The 18,767-nt window shown below is 38.8% G+C and overlaps 1 protein-coding gene across 2 annotated transcripts in view; it reads right to left on the bottom strand.

Moving 5' to 3' along the window:
- KIAA1217 (KIAA1217 ortholog) overlaps window positions 1-18,767 on the bottom strand; it is a 345,028-nt gene that overhangs the window by 274,258 nt on the left and 52,003 nt on the right. The window contains exon 1 of one of the 2 annotated variants that reach the window (XM_090142967.1): window positions 17,641-17,767. The exons of the other annotated variant lie outside the window; for it this stretch is intronic. Within the exon in view, the coding sequence (XP_089999093.1) occupies window positions 17,641-17,725 (85 nt within the window). The 5' untranslated portion in view covers window positions 17,726-17,767. Of the gene's footprint in view, window positions 1-17,640; window positions 17,768-18,767 lie in introns of those variants that run through there. 2 annotated transcript variants of the gene reach the window in all.

Raw genomic sequence — 18,767 nt, 5'->3', positions numbered from 1 at the left:
GGATAAGCCAGGATGAGGAGAAATCCTTACATTTCTATTTCATCATTGTTTGGCACTTTGATATTGCACGAGTGCTATTCAATACAATTGACTCCTGCGTGCATCCACGTGAGCTGCACTTCAATTATGAAGGTGAGGTCCCTTTTTACCCCCACATTGAGACATCTGTTGGAAACACTGGGAGATAAACTTTCAGACTCACCAGAAGGTTAACACTGGGGAAAGCAGGACCCTAAATTCCAGGAGGAGCTCAGCTTAAAACATCACTGTCCAACAATGCTATCACCTAGGTGCCTATAGTAATGCATTGTCATGACATGTGTGACATTGGTAAAACCATTTTTCTCTTGAAAAAGATGTCTTTAAGCTATGGAAACATCACTTCTACATAGAAAAGCAGCCCGAGAAGCCAAAGAAAGGGGTGTTTTTTCAGCCTACTTAAGGGTTTAAGAACCCAGAGGGCAGGACTTTGCCATAGACAGCCATTTGGTGCTTATCTTATAGAAAATTCTGGGCAAAAAGCATGGGATGAAGGCAAAAGAGATAAGACCATATAACAAAACCAGAGGCAGCAGATAGCATTGCAAACATCGCTATTGCCCAAAATGACAGAAATAGTACTAAGATTGAGAGAGACTGGTGCTCATATTGTTTTGTGGCAAGGGGTAGTGGGAGTTTTGTACATACAACAGTTGTATAACTGCTAGTAGGATCCTGGACAAATGTGAACATCAAAACAGCTATTTCCAACTGAAATATTACACACAAATGTGAAGATTGGGACTTGGAAAATCTGAAACCTACCTTCTTCAGGATGGACACACCCTAGGGGAGCACTTATTATCTATATATCACAGATAGAATTTTGAAAGGCACTGAAGTGTTTGCACCACATGGCAGGAGAAAGTAGTAGGCTCCTCTCAGCCCCAGTGAAGACAAGTGAGCACACTGGCAGGCCGGGGGCCTTTACTGCATGGAAATCTGCAGACTGGAAGGGAGAAGAAGGAGCTGAAAACCACAGATATAAAGTAAGGGGGGAAAGCAGATGCGAACATCCTGTGATGAAGGAAAGAGGAGTAAGTAGTTTATTAATACTGAACTAATTGCCGCTGTAGTGGTGTAACAGTCTCTGAACTGCTAGCCAAATCTCAGTTTCATGAGCAGCTTTACAGTAGGAGCGAATATCTTAACGTATATATACATATAAATAATAATAAATAAAAATTAAAAACAAAAATAATTTTGTAGAAATTCATTTTAAAATGTTGTTTTAAAATAATTCACTGAAATGGAGAAGCAGCTCATTGAGAATAAGTGTTTTTTTTTTTTAATCTAATTCCAATCTAGATTTCAGGTAGATGAGATGTCATCCTGCCCTTTGCTCATCTGATGGCTTGTTCTCAGTGGAGCACATCAGAACCAATTGCATTATTTACACTCCCTGGTATGAATCTAAGTCCAAAATGTCTCCTATAACAGAGATAAAAGAACAGAGCAAAGACATGATCCATAAGTGAAACACTATAAAGCTTCAACCATAGGTAGGATCCGTCTGCTGCAAAACAGAGATTCCAAAGCCTCTCAAGTGTTTGAAGACTGATGTGGTAATTCAATTTGATGAAAAGAACCATATTTAATTTATTGTACAGGGTACAATGAGAGCCTATATTTCAATTTTGGTTTCTAGATGTTTAATCACTAAACATCTGAATCAGCAGAACAAGGAGGACGGTTCTCTACACAACATACTTTCTTTTTTATTTCACATAATATTTGATAAGGAGCACATTTCTGAATCCCTTCTGTGGCTTACAGTCTTTTGTGGAATTCAGATCAGAAGCAATGTAGAAATTGACAAAAGTTTTAATGCAAAAAGATCCATTCAAAGGATTCCCAATTTTATTTTTCACAGAAGCCATTTGATGGGCAGAACATCAGGCTGGGTTACACCTAGCAAGCCTCCCATGCCAGCTGCAATGATAGGCTGTCACAAGGCACCTCTTGCAAAAGCTTCAAAAGGATGCAAGGGACAGAGGGTGCCTCAGGCATGTCTCATCTATGCATGTGCATGCAGACTCCAAGGAGAAGGGCATGACAGCAGCACAGCTTTTCAATCCATACCCTTCTTTTACAGGCACAGTACAAAAAGGTGTTACTTTGGGCCTTGAGTTGTTTGTAGGGAAGCAAGTATACTTTAGATAGCTCCTCTTGTTGACAAATAGTTCCACTATTTAATCAAATGCCAGTTTTTATTGCCATAAACTCAAGCTTACACACAACAAAGATGGGCAAAATACTTCAAGCAATCTATTCCTGAGACTATTTTCTGTATCACAGGCAAACAAAGGCAAACCACAATATGAATTATTTGGAAAAAAAAAAAAAGATTTCTAACACAGTAATAATACCAGCCTCAGCCAGTGAAACATTACCTCTAACAACACCTCGTAAAACTGCATAACTTCAAAATCTTCTTTATTAAATACCTAAGAGTGTTCACTGCAATCAATATATATTGATGGTGTGTTGCTATAGGGCAACATTTTTTGCTTGCCTGTTAGTACTATAAGAGTGTGGTATGGGTATGGCCAGACTTCAACAAGTCTTTCTGAAACTCATTGTATTCCCTAGGATAGAAGTAAGTCACACTGAAACCTGCTGAATTTTGAGGCAGTAATTAACACCACAGGGTCTATATTATGGGAGGACTGAAATGTCAAAAGGGATTGGAGATGACAATGAGCACAGACATGTTGCCCCCAGTGAGTTCTAGCTCCTGCTCTGAGCCAGCATGCCTTCCAAACCCACTCAAGGGCTGTGCTAACCAGGCAGACATCCATGCACAGTGCAACAGCTTCTTTTGTCCAAGTATTTAATGTGGCGGCAGTGAGAGATTTTGGACTGCAGGTGTTGACTACAGTAGTGCATGCCCTGAATTGCTGCATCCCTCCAAGGTTAAAGTATTGTTTTAAAATGATCTCTCTACTATATGGGACAGCGTCCCCCGTGCACAATACAGTGAAGGCAAAAATGCTCTCCCTGAACAATATGCATCCTAAAAATGCATATAAGTTAAAAAACATCCAACTATGAGCAATGTTAAAACCAGGAATGATTTAGAATTGTGTAAATTCAGTTCTACAGTGTTGGTTTACACTCAGCATCAAACACAGCCTCTGCTTTACCAAGGAGCCTGAAGGGCAGCAGACGTTTCTAAGACTGCAGAAACCATAGCAAGTGTGTTCATCTCTACCAAGCAGGAAATGTGCTAAAGTGTTCTCTCTCTGTTTGTCTCTCTCTGCTACCCTCTAGTGAGCAAGCAAACAAGAAATGTGAGATTCAAGTGCCTTTGCATAAGGACATTGTTAAGCAATTCGGAATTTTCCACTTTCGGTGTAAAATATTCACCTCTGTCAGTACAACATTGGGCTATTATTTTCTTCTGATTTTGTCACTTGAAATGTTTAAGAAACATAGCTTGAAATGTTTGAAACTGCAAACTGTATTTAAATAAAAAATTTAATACGATTACTGGACTGTCCTGACCTTCGGTTTTTCTTTCTCTAAATGAAGGACATTTTTTTTTTTTCCTGTCAGCGATAATTATTGTTTAGTAGTTTAAAGATTTTATTATTACTGTTGTTGTAATAATTTGCTTTGAACAATTTTTCTCACTGAGGGACTATAGGTCTTCCTTTTTCATGGAATGCTGAGGATGGGGACGCAGGAGAACTAAGCAGCAGAAAACTTAGCAAGTTGTCTGTAGTTTGCTATCCCCTGCCAGACAAGAAACAGGTATTTAACTATTTGAGAAAGGCAACATTCAGGACAGATTGTGAAGGTTACTGCTCTATTACTGTTTGTTGCTCCTCTACACCACTTCAAGCTTCTTTCCTATCTCTTCCTGAGAATTAAACAGATGGTAAACAGAAGTCAATGCCAGTGTAACTCACCATCTGGCTAATAGATGCATTTTTGCATAGGCTCATTAGCATGCTCATTCCATCTCAAATCCTCCATAACAGTTTCATCTCCGTCTGTATCTTCTCCATAATATGGTAAATAGATGCAAAACACATATACAAAGTTGCAGTTCATGTGGAACATAATCATGGCTTTTAACTAACCAAAACATCAGAAGTGGGACCAGACCCAGCCAGTCCTCCTGAGCATCAGCTGCATTTGCTGTCTACTCCACTTTTATTAGTAGTATTATATTCTGATTTAATGTTTGCCTTTAATTTACCACTGGTACATTGTTTATCTGATGCACATACAGTAAGAGGAAGCAATTGTTAACTTTTGTTATCTTTTAATATATAGATATATATAATTGAGAGGAGAAAGCAAATCATCAGAAAAAAAATAATTGCATTACAACTTCAGCTTCTTTGAGGTATGGCTTAGTGGGTTTTGCTGATTGTAATTACCCTGAGATTCCCAAAAGTAGGAACAAGAATGACAGGGCCAATTTTTGTCTATTCAATAGCGTTAGGGCAGCTCGTCAAGAACCTTTTTTCTTTTCTCCTTGACTAATCCTGTCACTATTTAATAATACCGGTCAGAAAGTTCAAAACTTGAGTTATTTAAAGCTCAGCAAATTGCAGCTCAGAACTGACAGTGTCACAACAGGCTAACAGACAAAGAAACACAATGACAAATTAAAACACACATGGGCCAGACTGAGAACAGGATTCATCAACCGCCAAGTGGATGTGAGAAACATCAGTATCATGCCCTGCACCAATTCAGGACATATTAGTCTCTCCTCAGTATTTGTGAATAATCAAATTTAAATGGAAATGGGAAACATTTGGGGAGTGAGAAAGTCTACTAATGCTCACTAATGCATTACCTACAAGCATTTTAACATAATTTGAGCAAATAATTAAAAGCATGATACTGTAAGGCCAAATCCTGGAGGAACAACAGCAAAACCAGTTGACTGAAGCCTGCACAGGATGTTCCAGCAGCAAAAGCACTGCCTGCTCTACAGCCGAGGCAGGGCTCTTCAGCCATCCCAGATTTAATGTTGGTGTACTTCACTGCTCTTCCAGGGAAGAGAGGCAAGCTACAGGAGACAGACAAGGTTATCACTGAACTGGAATGAGAAGGCACATTATCTTTATGATGGCTTACGTAGCCACATGGCTATGAGCAAATGGAAAAGGTAGCAAAGAGTGGAAAGAAAATGAGTGTGAAAGCAGCAGTGACAGGGAAGAAAAAGCAGCAAGTAAGAAGAGAAAAGCAATTGGTAGAGATAGGGAAAATTTGTAGGTGCACAAAAGAAGCTGTTTGTACAAGGAAAAAGGAGAAAAGACCAAAGTCTAGAAATGCCCAATAATTTTTTGAAGAGTTTCAAGTACATTAAGGCTACAGTGCAGATTTTTTTAATCTGGATTCACCCAGAAGTAAATACAGCTTACAACTGGCTTTCAGAGAGCCAGACTTATTTAGAAAATTTTCTTTGGCAAAAATTCAGATACGAATAGAAACACCACTTAAGGACATATAACTCCTGCCCACCCACCAGCAAGATTACCACTTCACTAGAGGTTTGGAGGCTTTTGCCTTAAGTTCATTTGAAAAGACTATCATTACCCTTTTATACTTGCACACTGACTTGAAAGCGTAATGATTGGGCTTAAGACTATTGAGTTACTTGCATGAATTTAAGAACTGAAATGTTTGCTTTCAAAATATAAAACTAGAGAGAGTTATGCTGACTCTGAGAAGAGATGGCCAGGTTCAGACCTTTCCACAGGATTTTGAAAACCACCAACTGATGGTGTTTTTGTCATAGCTACTTAGCGCTGCCTTAGTATTATCCTAAACACTTCAGAATTCCCATCTTATCCACTGGCAAAGCACTTCAGCTTTTAAAATGCTGTTCTCAACACAATGATGCATTGCTTAATCCCACATTGGACAAATTCCACATTCAGGAACAAACTCAATTCTAAGCACAACTTGCAATTGTCAAACACACAAAAAAAGCGTAATTCTACATTTCTGGCTTCTTTTCTAGTACAAGCAATTTATGTTTACACAGTCCTTTTCCAGTTCATTGTGTTCCTACATCTGATCTGTATGGCTGTCAGCCTCGCAGTGTTCTTCAGCAGAAGATGACAGAAGGTAGCACGAGAGCAATGGCTAAGAGTCCAATTTTTCTCATCTCTGGGTTGCAGTTCTCTCTCAGCAAGTTCCTATCAGCAAGTATTGTCCCTCCTGTAACACAGTGGTATTAGGACATAAGGTCCAGAGTTGTACCAAGGCCTGAAGGCAGTACATCGAAAGTTCCTGAAGACTGAAAAAAAAAATCCACAAGAATTGCATGCACAACAACTTGGAAGCTTTTGTGGAAAACATAATCCACCCTGTTGAGAATAAAGCCTGCCTGCATAGACACCCCCAGGGCAGTCTGAACATTGCTCTGTCCTCCTCCTAAGAAAGATACCTGAGAGAGTTTCGAAGAGTTAAGTCATCCCAAGTGCATCTCCTGGCATTATGAATCCGGACCCATTAAAAGTAGTCACCAAATAAAATACTGGGACAGAGGCAGTACCTACAAAATAAGACCAGAGAGTACAAACCCTTCTAAGAGTTGGTGGCATGTGATTAATGCTGGGGTGATATACAATTGCAAGACCTTCACTAAGGATCATGAATTTGTAAATCAACAAGTTTAATCAACTGGCATGCGTTCATAAGACAAAATTCCAGAAAGTGTTGCTTAATGAGCTCAAGTGGGAGATTATAGTCATATGGAATATTCTGACATGCCCCACCCAGGTGGGGACCAGAACAAATACAACAGGATAATTGCCATTCTATTAGCATATAATGTAATGCTATTGTAGTCTGCACCACTTAGATAGCCTGATAACACTAAAGACATGAAGCAACAATTCAATTAGTTATTTCAACAGTTGAACAGTATAGATCTGATTAAAGATTTTCTGGAACTGAGATTCATCTCAGTGGAAAATTCCACTTGGTTTGTTTTGTTTGTTTTTGAGCAACATCATCCCAATCCAGGATTAACAGAAACGTTTTCCTTGCGGGAAATGTACAATTAAAAATGATTTCAGGTAAGTTAAAGCACTGTGCATGGTAAAAATGAAGTGCTTATTTCAGGTGATTTTTGCTTCATTGTGCATATGAACAAAATTCAAAAGTAATACAAAATTAGAAGCAACGTGAAACTGAAGCTTTCTCTGCAGCAAGACACACCGCTATCTCCCTCTTTGCTGCTCTGCCATCCAACAAAAAAAAAAAAAATTGAAGTATCACTAAAATCTCATTTTTCTAGCAGGGAAAACATAATTTTGATGAAATTGAATTTTCCAGAAGAAAAATATCAGCATGAATAAAAGTAACCACCACTTTTTCCAAAGCTATTCCTATGGCAATGCCAAGAAGTATGCAGTGCTTTTTTTATCAGACAGCTCAATTATCACCTTTGGCATAGTGTCTCCTAATTCCACACAACCCCTGTCAGAGCAAACAAAGCATACTGCCACCTTTGTCTGAGCTCATTCCTAGCTTCCTGATTCTGACTGGGGCAAAACTACCTAAGCCATCTGGAAACATTATGATTATCCATTTGCAGAGGGAAGTCTGGCAGTTCTTTCCATCTAATCCCTCAGAATAACATACGAACCATTACGCAGCTCAAGTAATCTGAATGTTTTTTTAGAATACAATAAACCAAACTCAGAACCACTCCAGACAGAAGACCTGACAAAAGTCACACCCAGAGACTCTCATACATTCGCTGCCCATCAGAATGGGTGCAGAATCCATCTCAAGCTAGCTCTGGTTATTACCAAACCTGTGCGACCAGCCCAGCAGCCACTCAGCTCCTGTAGCTCAAAACCTCAGCGGTTACCAACAGAAAGAAAAGTCCAAATGCTGCAGTTCCTTCTCACCATAAAACAATCATTCTTCAGGTACTTGTATTGTACTAGCAACATCACATGTGGCACATGTAAATCTCTGAGTCTCTACTGGCTTTTAAATGACAGACCGAGCTGATTTGTCTGTACAACTCCTATATTTTAAGTAAGCCAGGATAAACTTTATGTTCTCAGGCTGCTGGAGGATGGTGTAAAATTGCACCTTTCTCTAGCAATATAAGCTTCCTCTGCTGCCCATTGCTATTACCAAAAGCCTTCATAGGAAAAATGAGGAGTCCTTTCACTGCCTAACAGCAGTTTAGAGCATACAGTAAACATCTCCACTCCACAGCATGCAATCCCAGAAAGACTGAGGTTGGCAGGGACCTCTGGCCCAACGCCTGCTCTAGCAGGGCAGTCTACCCAGGCCCATGTCCAGGCAGTTTTTGGGACTCTTCAAGAAAGAAACTCCATAGAGTCTCCACCTCCTATTGAGAAGAGCACCTAATCCCCACAGATTGCTGCTGACCATCACTGACATTTCAGAAAATAAAAATAACCACAAACATGTTCAAGTAAGCCATGCACTTACTGTAATTCTGGAAACGTTATTTCCAGGGTTATCCTGGGAGGAACTCCACAGCACTTATCAGCTAGAACTCAAGAAGGGAGGAACACCACTGGGATGAGATGTGCACAGGCACATTATGGGAGGACTCAGACACTCCTCCTTGTTGCACTGGCATGGAGCAACTTCCAGTTGCAAGCCAGCCCCTTCACAAACTGGTCTGTGCCTTTAAGGGTGTGCCAGGAAATTAAAGAGAGGTCATTGGCTTTTGTTGCAGCAACTTGCTTGTATGTACTTTTAAATACTACATACGATCATAAAGCATGCCCTACATGGGTTTCTCTGTTACACAGATGTAAATAAAACATCATGAATACACAGCTTAGAAACCTTTCTCCTCGGGCATTCAGCTTCCTGTACTCTCAAACACACCCGGTTAATGCATGGATGTTGTATTGCAACTTTTTCCTGAAATAACCGTAAGAAATACACATACTCACACCATTAAAAAGAGAATATTTAAGCTTAAATTAGGAGTAGAAAAATTAAAAGACATCTTACGTAGACAGTTACAAAATTCCCTACAAGGTATCCCGGCACACGACTCCTTTAAGAAAAAAATAAGTCTCTTGACCTTCATGAACTGTTTATAACCAGGTTTGTTCAAAAACAGACTTTAATTAGCATTAGACAATTAGTTAAAAACAATTGAAGACAGCTTTTAATTCAGCTATACTTTCCTTGGATCATTAATTCAGGTCCAGAAACTACTCAGGAGGTAAACTCAGTTCTTACCTTATCACGCAGACTAAGATGTGGAAACCCTTCTCCTGGGTTCCACCAGGCCAGGAAGCCTCCTGACCTCCTACACTGACTGAAATCTTCAGCCTTGCTCATCTTTTTCCACATAAAATGCACTGGAAACATTGAGAAACTGAAAAAACAGCCTATCAGAGAGGACACCTGCAGGGATTGCTGCAATACTGCATCCTGCAGAGCCCAGCTGGGATGGGGGGATGAGGATGACTAAAGTTTATTGTGGCCAGAGACAAATCACAGCTTCAGAGAACAGAGAGACTACCAGTATTCAGATAATACTGACAACTAATGCTGAGTGTACTGGGACCACCAGGCAGCCCTTCCAGCCCTCCTCACTTTCTGCTCCGTGACTTCTTACTCTATCTCTTTGCCATATAACACCTCACTTTTGAGATTCAAAGGGGATTTTTGGAGAGTAGCTGAGAAGGATCCAAGTGACAGAACCACATGCATGGATCTATGTTTCTACACCTATTTTTGTGCTCCTGAAACTCCATACAGCTCTACCCAGGAGCAACCTCTAGAGGCCAGCCCCACTCCTTACGTAATATAAGTTTGTAATATGCAATAAAACCAGCCCCAAACCATGACTGGGCAAAATTCATCATCTGTGCAATTCTGCTCAGGACAGGGTCCTGCAATCGTCCACCACTCACTCCTGACTATGCTGTGCGTCTCCATTCTCTCTCTCCTTCTACACAGGAAAAGAATAAAGCATTTGAAAAATAGCAAGCGATCTGCCTGAATTATTAATACCTCTGAATGTACTGTATTCAATTCGTTACTCTTTGTTGCTTCACTCCGATTTCAGAGGAGTATTTGCTCACTCACTGTGCAAAGTCAAATATTACAAAAGAAAATTCTGCACATTCTTTAATTAAAATTAATTACGCTTTTGTAAGCTTGTAGTCTGGTGTATCGCAGGTGTTTTGGAATGAACTGTAGTATCAAAAATCAGTAGAGGTAAAATTTTGCATACAGCACTAGCAAATTCTGCGTAGAACTTCTGTTAAAAATGATAAAGATTAGTCAAAAAGCTTCTAATCAAACAAAAAAGCTCAACATTCCCCCTCCCCCCACCACACCATTATTTCTCATAAATGTAGTTGGTTTATGTATACCATAATATACCATCATATAAAACTATGACACGTACACAGAATGGATTCTCATTTTTCTGTTGCATAATTAATGTTTAGATAGAAGTACCCATCCATAAACAGAATAGTGTATCACATACAGGTTTCATATTCCTACTGTTATGAATTCAGTGAGGAACCAAAAAAATCACACACTGATGAAATTACTTTCCCAAGGTTATGCAGGAAGCACCTGGTAGAAATGGGAATCAAATCTTAAATCAGATGCAGTATATATCAAATCTTAAATCAGATGCAGTATATAATTTTACGCTTCTGGTGGATCAAGACAGGAATTTGATTTAAATTTTTCTTTCTAGCTTCAAGAGAGTAGAAGTTTGATTTTTTTCTGCTTGTGTGGCCTCTTAAATCAGAGGTCACACAAGCAGAATTCCTGTCTTGATCCACCAGAAGCGTAAAATTATATACTGCATGTATTACGATTAATTTACCTGCAGCCATATATCTTTTCTGCTAATCCTGACAGTACATAGTATTTGGGTTCAGAATTGTCACATACTAGCTCTCTTCTCTAAAATTGGTCCAGCTGTCAGTTTACAACTCTTTAAAGTCCAAGCCTAGTATCAACACCTGGGTAATATTAGCTCTTTGTGCCCCACTTACAAATAGAAAGCTTCTAATGAGATTAAATGAAAAAAAAGTCAACTAAATATGGCAACTCACTTGAGTATCTTAAAATATCTCTTCACACCCAGATAAAAAGTTTGCCTGCGTCCCATAGCTTTAACACTGAGGAAATAGCTTACTGGCCACAAGAGTTTGTGGTTTACTTTGGCCATGCAATAATGGAAAAAGCAGAACAATAAATAAAAGCTTATTTGTCTCCACCTTTGCCAGTATTGTAGAGTATGTTAAAATAAAGTAAACCTGATCTGAGTAAACCTCCTTCTGTCAAACACTACAAATGTTTTCTCTGCACTGAAATGTTTCACCAATTCTGCTTTCCTTGCAAATTGTTTAGCAAGAAGTATCTCTCCTGTGTATTGTGTAAGGATCATTGCCTTTTCAAGTCACCTTAGGAGAGGGTCAGAATAGGAAGTCGTTCCTGTAAAACTTGCTTGATCCCAAGTGATCAGATTGTGCTTTCTCTTGGTGTCACTGAAGATAATAAATGTGATGGCACTAGTCCGTTCCTTGTTCATCGATGTCAAAAGATCTCCAAATAAAAGCAAACAATTCACAGGTGTATTTCATGAGCTCCTGAACTGAGAGAGCCAACAGGCAAATAAGACTTGTGCTGCATGAGTTTAGTTCTACTAAAAGGAATATATATTATATATACATAAGTATATTTTTTTATATATATATATATATATATATATATATAATCTATTGACATGAAACAAAACATACTTGACCAACGTACCACATGTATCTGAAAGGAACGCGACCAAACTTTGTTGTGAAAACATTAGTCTCTTTTGTCTAAATGAAGAAAGAAAAAAGACTACTAGAAATAAAGGGATTTGAAGTAATTTTTAAGCACATCTGTATTTAAACTCCAAATCAGATAAGCCATAAGCATGTATAAAATAGTAGTAAGCTCTGCAATCAAATGCTACTTAATTCCTCAGACACAGACATACTTACAAAGTCTTTACTACTAATGCATCAAAATCCAAATAACAAGCTTCAAAACTGACACAAAGGAATATTAATTCCTGTTAACAGAGCATTTTAAGGCAAATTTAACCTACATATCAAACTATATACTCAAGACAAACACCTATTTCTGGCACTGGGTGAAGACCTTCCCAGGCTTTGGCCGGCACAGTTGGGTGTTGCTGTAGGAGTGACCTGTCCTAATGTTCCCCAGGGACATGCTGAACATTTTGGCTATGAGTCTTGAGGCAGACAATGAAAGTAAATAATTTGCTGTGTTTACCAGTATCAAAGTCAGACCAACTTGAACAGTTCACTTAGGTTGATGCTACTTAGACAACAGATACTCAAAGACAAAAAGGAATGTGAGAATTTGTCACATTCAGTCCATTCCATTCTCCCAGTTTCTGTATGTCCAAATTACTCCCACATCAGTGGAAGTCAGAACTGACACTTGAATTAGGCTGCTTCCTGCTAACCTACTCCCACCTGCTCTCTGGCACAGCATCTGTGGCAGTCTTCATTGGCTGTGAATTCTTGAGTAGATTTAGGAGAAGCTTTCTCTTACCATGCACTCATTCATAAGACAAACGTTAGGTGAGAAGGTATTGAAAGTTCTTAAAGTGTTATCAACTTAAAACAGGAGCATCTTTTTAATAATATATTCTAAGATTTAAAGATTAATTTCTGTTAGACCAGATCTTCATTTTCTGTAATGATAGAGCACAGCTTCTTGCTGCAACTGATTGGAAGTTATCCTTCAAATGAATTCTGTTTTGAATGTCACAGTACTTATTTTCTCATTGTTCCTGGACATCAGTCCATCATACTGAAAAAAAATTAGAAGGCAATTTTTAACTAGAGAGCTGACCAAGACAACTTCCCCCACCTCCTGATTTGCATCAGTAAAGCCAGAACAATTAGCAACTCATGCAGTTTGCACAAAATTCTGCCTTTCTCTAAAGGCTCTGGCTCTCTGCAGCAGATGAGATGCTCCTACAAAACTATCTTAGACAGCCCACATCACCATTTAGGAAGTCATCTAGGAGAGGGCTGCTCTTCTCCTCAAGGGAGAACAGGGCAGGAAGCTGAATGAACATAGGTCAGAAAGCTTCCATTTCCCAAGTCACCTTGCCCAGACCCAGCAGGTCACCCTGTCCTCAGGTTGTGAGTTCAGGCACAGTCAGGTCTGGAGCTCCAGCAGTTCATGCTATGTGAGGGCTCCAAGTTAAGGCAGGAATAGCACATCAGAGCCCCACTTTCATCTCCACTCACATTCTGAAGTGCTGCTTTTACTGACTTTAAGCTAATGCCAAATTCAGAAACTATGATCCTTTCAAAAGTGCCAAAGAGTTAATTTATATCCAGCCATAGTTTTATAAATTCCTTAAAATTCTCAACTTGGAGCTAATTCCAACATTAATTGCCTAAAGATTCAGCCAAATTGCTTCTCTGTTCCCAAGTCAGAGAGTAGAAAACTAGGCTGATGTATCTCAAGGTTTGCAAATAATTGCTTTGGCATCCATAGCTCTGAAGTACTGACAGCTCTTCATAATATCCAATCTGCTTGAATATTCAGAAGTTAGACTTCAGAGATCACTGACATTGATGTAGTTTTCCTTCTTTTTCTTTTTTTTTTTTTTTTCTTTTCCTTGTAATTTGCTTAGCTCTTTTACTCTTCAAACTGCACTCTATGCATGCTTTCTCACTAAATATCCTTAGCTCATTGTTATTTTTTTCTACTAAGTGTTAGCTATTTTGATGCAGAAATATAGATATGTACATACATTACATACATATGTATACAGAGAGAAAGAGAGAGAGAGAGAGAGAGAGAGCGCTCATCAATGAAATATTACGAAGTCAGTATAGGTAACAAGAGGCAGACATAGAACGGGAGATAGTTTTTACTTTTAACTGCTGTTCTCAAAGTAATTAGCTTTCAAGTTCACTGGCATTCCTTAAATACTATTTCTCCATATTCCAAAGCTTCCAGAGATGTTTCCCCTCTCTTTATTTAGCAGTTGTCCATGAACTACAGACATAAGCATCCTCTGATTAGGATTCTAGTTGATACGTACAGCAAATATCCTTATGTTCCATTTATTAAACTCTTCTTCACCCATTTGAAATTATTTCTGCTAATCATAAACAGGACACATCCCTGTTTTTTTTAAACAGTAAAAGCTTCAAGAATGGTTGACAAGCACCTAAAAATGAACATTTGTATACACATTTGTGCCCAGATACAAACCGTGCAGCTATCTGACAATTTTGACCACTGTGATTTCCTAAGAATAGTAAAATGCAACAGAAACATTTTAAATGAAATCACAAAACTGTTGAAAACCTGCAGGAAACTTCACAAAAATTCTGAGGCTACCAAGTCTCATATTTTCTACAGGAATACACACACACACACATATATGTGGGGTACACAGAAGTAATGCTTCCTATTTATTTACATTGACCCACAATGCCAGAGGTAAACGTTGGTGGAATGGCAATAGAAATTGAACCTTCTCAATATTTTTTTTTTTTTACATGCTGTTGCTGTATGATAGATGGCAGCAGCGGGGCAGTCTGACATGAAAGCACGTAGGAAACAAAAGGATGAAACTGAATTCTTCCATGTAGAAAAAATGGCACCAGTTGACATTCACTGATGCTTGCTGTACATTTCTGAAGACCAAACAGAGAATGTGAGCACAGTGAGGCAGTGGAAAACGCACTTCAGCAGCAGCAACAGCCACGTGATAGACAAGCCATGTTCCAGATGGTCATGCAGATTGTTAGGAACATGGCATGCTTGTTCGTCACTCATGAAAATGCATAATGGCAGCAACTATGCTGAAAAACAGTTCTGTAGCTGAGAATTTGCTCTATCAAATGTTGTTACTGTGCTTTTTATATCTGTTATAACTTCTACAGAAATAAACAGGAGGCATTACTTTTGGAACAACCCACACGTTTTAAGCTCAAGTCCTGGTCAGTTAGCTCTTTCTTTTCCACCTGGCTGCAGTACCACTTCTTTTCCTTAACCTACACTACCCACACTTAACAAAGCTGTGATTTCCTAAGCATTCTCCCACTTGACAGGTTAAAATAGTTTCTAAGAGCTTAGTTTACAACGGAGTGCCTGTCACTTCCTAACATGACTGGAGGCAGTTTCCTAAACTGTGTCATTATCCCAACAAGTCTTCAGGGATAGGGATGAGCAAGATTCACAATGTTATCTGCAGTACTCCATTTCTGCGAGTTATTTGAGCAACTAATATCAGTGAGGGAAAAGATAACACCAAATAAAAAGCAGATTTTATCTTTTCCTCGCGTTTTCCATAGCTAACAAAGTCATTGCCTTTGTTCATTTGTAGAAAACCTGTCATGCATCTTTGGCATCATCTTCTCAAAATGTACTGTCATTAATTTTACGTTTCTGCTGAAGGCTTTTCACTTAGTCTCTAAATATTGCTGTTAGAAGGTTCTTCTCCCTTATTATATGTTTAATCTTCTATCACTCTACTTCCACTAAGTTTTACATGGTTATTGTAAAATATGTCAGAAATGAAAAAAAGAAATTTTGTCAGATTAGTTATAAAATGATTGCAAGTTTCACAAGATTTTTTTTTTTTTTTACTTTACTCTTACTCAGTATCACCTTATTAAAAATGACATCAATTACATGTCTTACTGTTTCAGTAAGTGGAGAAATCTGCAGCCTTAGAAAAAAATACACTTTTTTCCTCTTTGAAAATGAACTGCAGAATTACTCTGGACATCTGAGTGTAAAAGGGAACTGGATATTTCTGTGCTGTACAAGTAGCTTAGCTATGGTTTTTTTGCATTCGTTTTTATCGCTTTTACAAACTGATAAAAAATGGAATTGCTTCTTTGCCATGTACTACAGACATGCTAAAAACAGAAAATTGGCTTCTGCTTCAGCTCTTGACCGAACTAGTGTATTTGTTTCAAAATAGAAAGGTGAGCCAGTGCTTGGGAGAGAATTACTATCAGAGCTCTATGGTTATGATTAAGATCTGTAAAACTATCAAAAGTTACAATCAAGGGATAATCTGGGGCTAGCATTTGGGTAGAAATGAGCAAGTTGCTTTGGGACACATCCCAGGGTGCAGGTGTTTTAATCTGTTTGTTGGGTACATCAGTGGGATTGTGCAGCACCCACTGCCACCCAGGAACACACTTCTGGCTCTCAGGCCTTCAAGGCAGCGTATCATTATCAAATACTAAAAGGTTCTCTATTGATACAAAGCCTGAGATGTGGTTAAGATGACCGCATTCAGGCCTGGGCAGATGACTTGCTCTGGCTCTGGGCATGGCTGTATTCAGATCCTCTCTACAGCAAGCAGAGCATGGAGACCTCCTGGAGACACTGCTCAGAGCACAGCAGAAGACCTTCGTTGTGTGGTTTCTAAATGGAGCTGCTGGGAAGTTCCACACACAGAAAACCCACGTGAGTAACCATGCCTGCTCAGCCCAAAGCCCAGCAACAAACAGATTCTCATTCAAAAAAATTCTGTTTCCTGTGTTTACATTCTAAATTTGAAGGAAAGGATGTTTCCACAACTTCATAATATGCCCTGACAGAAGGCTGACACAGGTTCCAATCAGTCATCAACCAAATTAAAATCCCTAATCCTACCTACTTCTAAAGAACACCTGTGTAATTTTGACTTACAATATCCCAATTTATACTACAGTAACAAATATAATTCCACTGCTAAGTTTGATTTGCAAGGCTAAAACACATCCTTTGCCACATCTTTAAACTTACTGAGGCCCATAAAAACATAAAAGCGTGAATTAATGATATTTTTCAGGCTACAAAGTAGAATCACATTTAAAATTTTATTCTCTGGTTTTGGGAAACATAAAGAACAAAACATAGTAAATAAAATGGAAAATGAAGTATGGATTCAAGCCCTAGTCAGCTTCATTTTTTTTTTTCCCCACGTAAGGTTATTTCTATCATAGTTAAGTTAATAACATAGATGTAAACTGAATAAAATAAGTACTATTCTTATAAATTAAGTGATAATGAACACTTACCAGCAGAAAGCAGCTTACATGTACAGAAATCTGATAATATGATAAATTAGGTAAAATAGGTAAAATATTTTGATGCAATACAGAAGGATTCCTTGACCCAATTACTATCACCAGCAAGCTTTAACATTTTTCTCCCCAGTTATTTATTTGTTTCACAGCATGAGATCAATCAATTTCTCTCCTGTTGACAGGGACATAAATACTCTTAAATGTTAACAATTATCTAGCACTTGATTAAGTATATACACACACACTACATATATTATATATATATATTATCTTAAGCAACAAAACGAATGGAGAAAAAAAGAAGAAAACAACAATAACTACTAACAAGGTTTCTGGAAACCAGCCAAAGACAAAAACACGAACCACTGACACAGATCTCAAGAAGAAAAATAATTAACCATGATCAGCAATAAAAGACACAGGCAAAAAGTTACTGACAAGCAGAGAAATAAGTGATGTCCCCTTGCCATTTAGCTCACCCACCACAACAGCCTCCAGGCTGCTCAGAGCCCCTTACCCAAGAGGAAATGGAATTCCCAAATGGAGATTTGCTCTGTAATCTTCCATGCTAAGTCCAACCCAGGATGCGTTGTCAAGTTCATCCATTGGAAACCTAATCCCAAAACACGCAAGAGACTGCAGCAGCATTCCTAACACCAGTCCCGTCCACAACCTTTGTGGTTGGCTGCTCAGTGAATGCAGCAGCCTAGAGCTGCATAGGAAACTTCCTTTCCTGATCTGAAGGAATGGGAATCCCCAGCTCTCCTGTACATCCCTAATCACCAGCACACACAGTCCTTCTCAGCACTCTTCTTGTTCATTAAGTATTCAAAATAGTGAACAAAAATGCTTCTCATAAAATGTTATGTTCCTCACCAAGTTCACCACAGGACATTCTGCAGCTTTACGGTTAGGTTCATGTCAAAGAGGTGGCACACGTGCTCTTACAGGCACCCAGAAGAGTTACGTGAATGTAGCTAGATCTACAACTCAAATAAAATCTATATATGCTCTGACTCATGAAAGGCAGAGTTGATGTAAATGTATCAGAGTTAGGGTGACAAGAACATATCAACAGCAGAACAGGCTTTACACAAAGGATTTTGTTTCAACTGTCCATGCAGTATATTAACTCACTTAGAAATCTTTCCTTCTGTGCCTCTTCGGCAGAGAAACCACGTGAAAATAAAGCCAGAAGAAATGATCCTGCAAGGAAGACAAGCACAGCCCCCAGCTATTACAGGCACCACAGTCAGCAGGCATGACCCAAGCTGCCACATGGAGAGAACAGACAGCATAAATCACCTTCGCTCCCTGCTTACAGTAAATCACTCTCACCTATCTTGACCTTCCACAAATTTGTTTTGCAGAGTTATTCAGCAAGTAATCTAATATGAGCAAGCCAAGGAACAGGCATACTTGCATATACAAATAGTTCTCTCTAGAAAAGCAATCTAATTTTACTTTTGCTATTTAGTGGTCTTGCTCAGACAGATCAGCCTCCAAACAAATATTGAACCTGACATAATAAAAAAAAGCCCAGAAGGTTAAAATAATGGCAAAGTTCCTTATGCCTGTCATGGAGGTCAAAAACATTTCCGTGTTACAAAGCTACCAGCTGATGCCAACACAACTTGTAGCTAA

The sequence above is a fragment of the Phasianus colchicus genome, chromosome 6 (assembly GCF_987193195.1).
Source record: "Phasianus colchicus chromosome 6, bPhaCol1.hap1.1, whole genome shotgun sequence".
NCBI classification, from domain to species: domain Eukaryota; kingdom Metazoa; phylum Chordata; class Aves; order Galliformes; family Phasianidae; genus Phasianus; species Phasianus colchicus.
The sequence above is the reverse complement of the archived record's forward strand: the minus strand, read 5'-3'. Positions and strand labels throughout refer to the sequence as shown.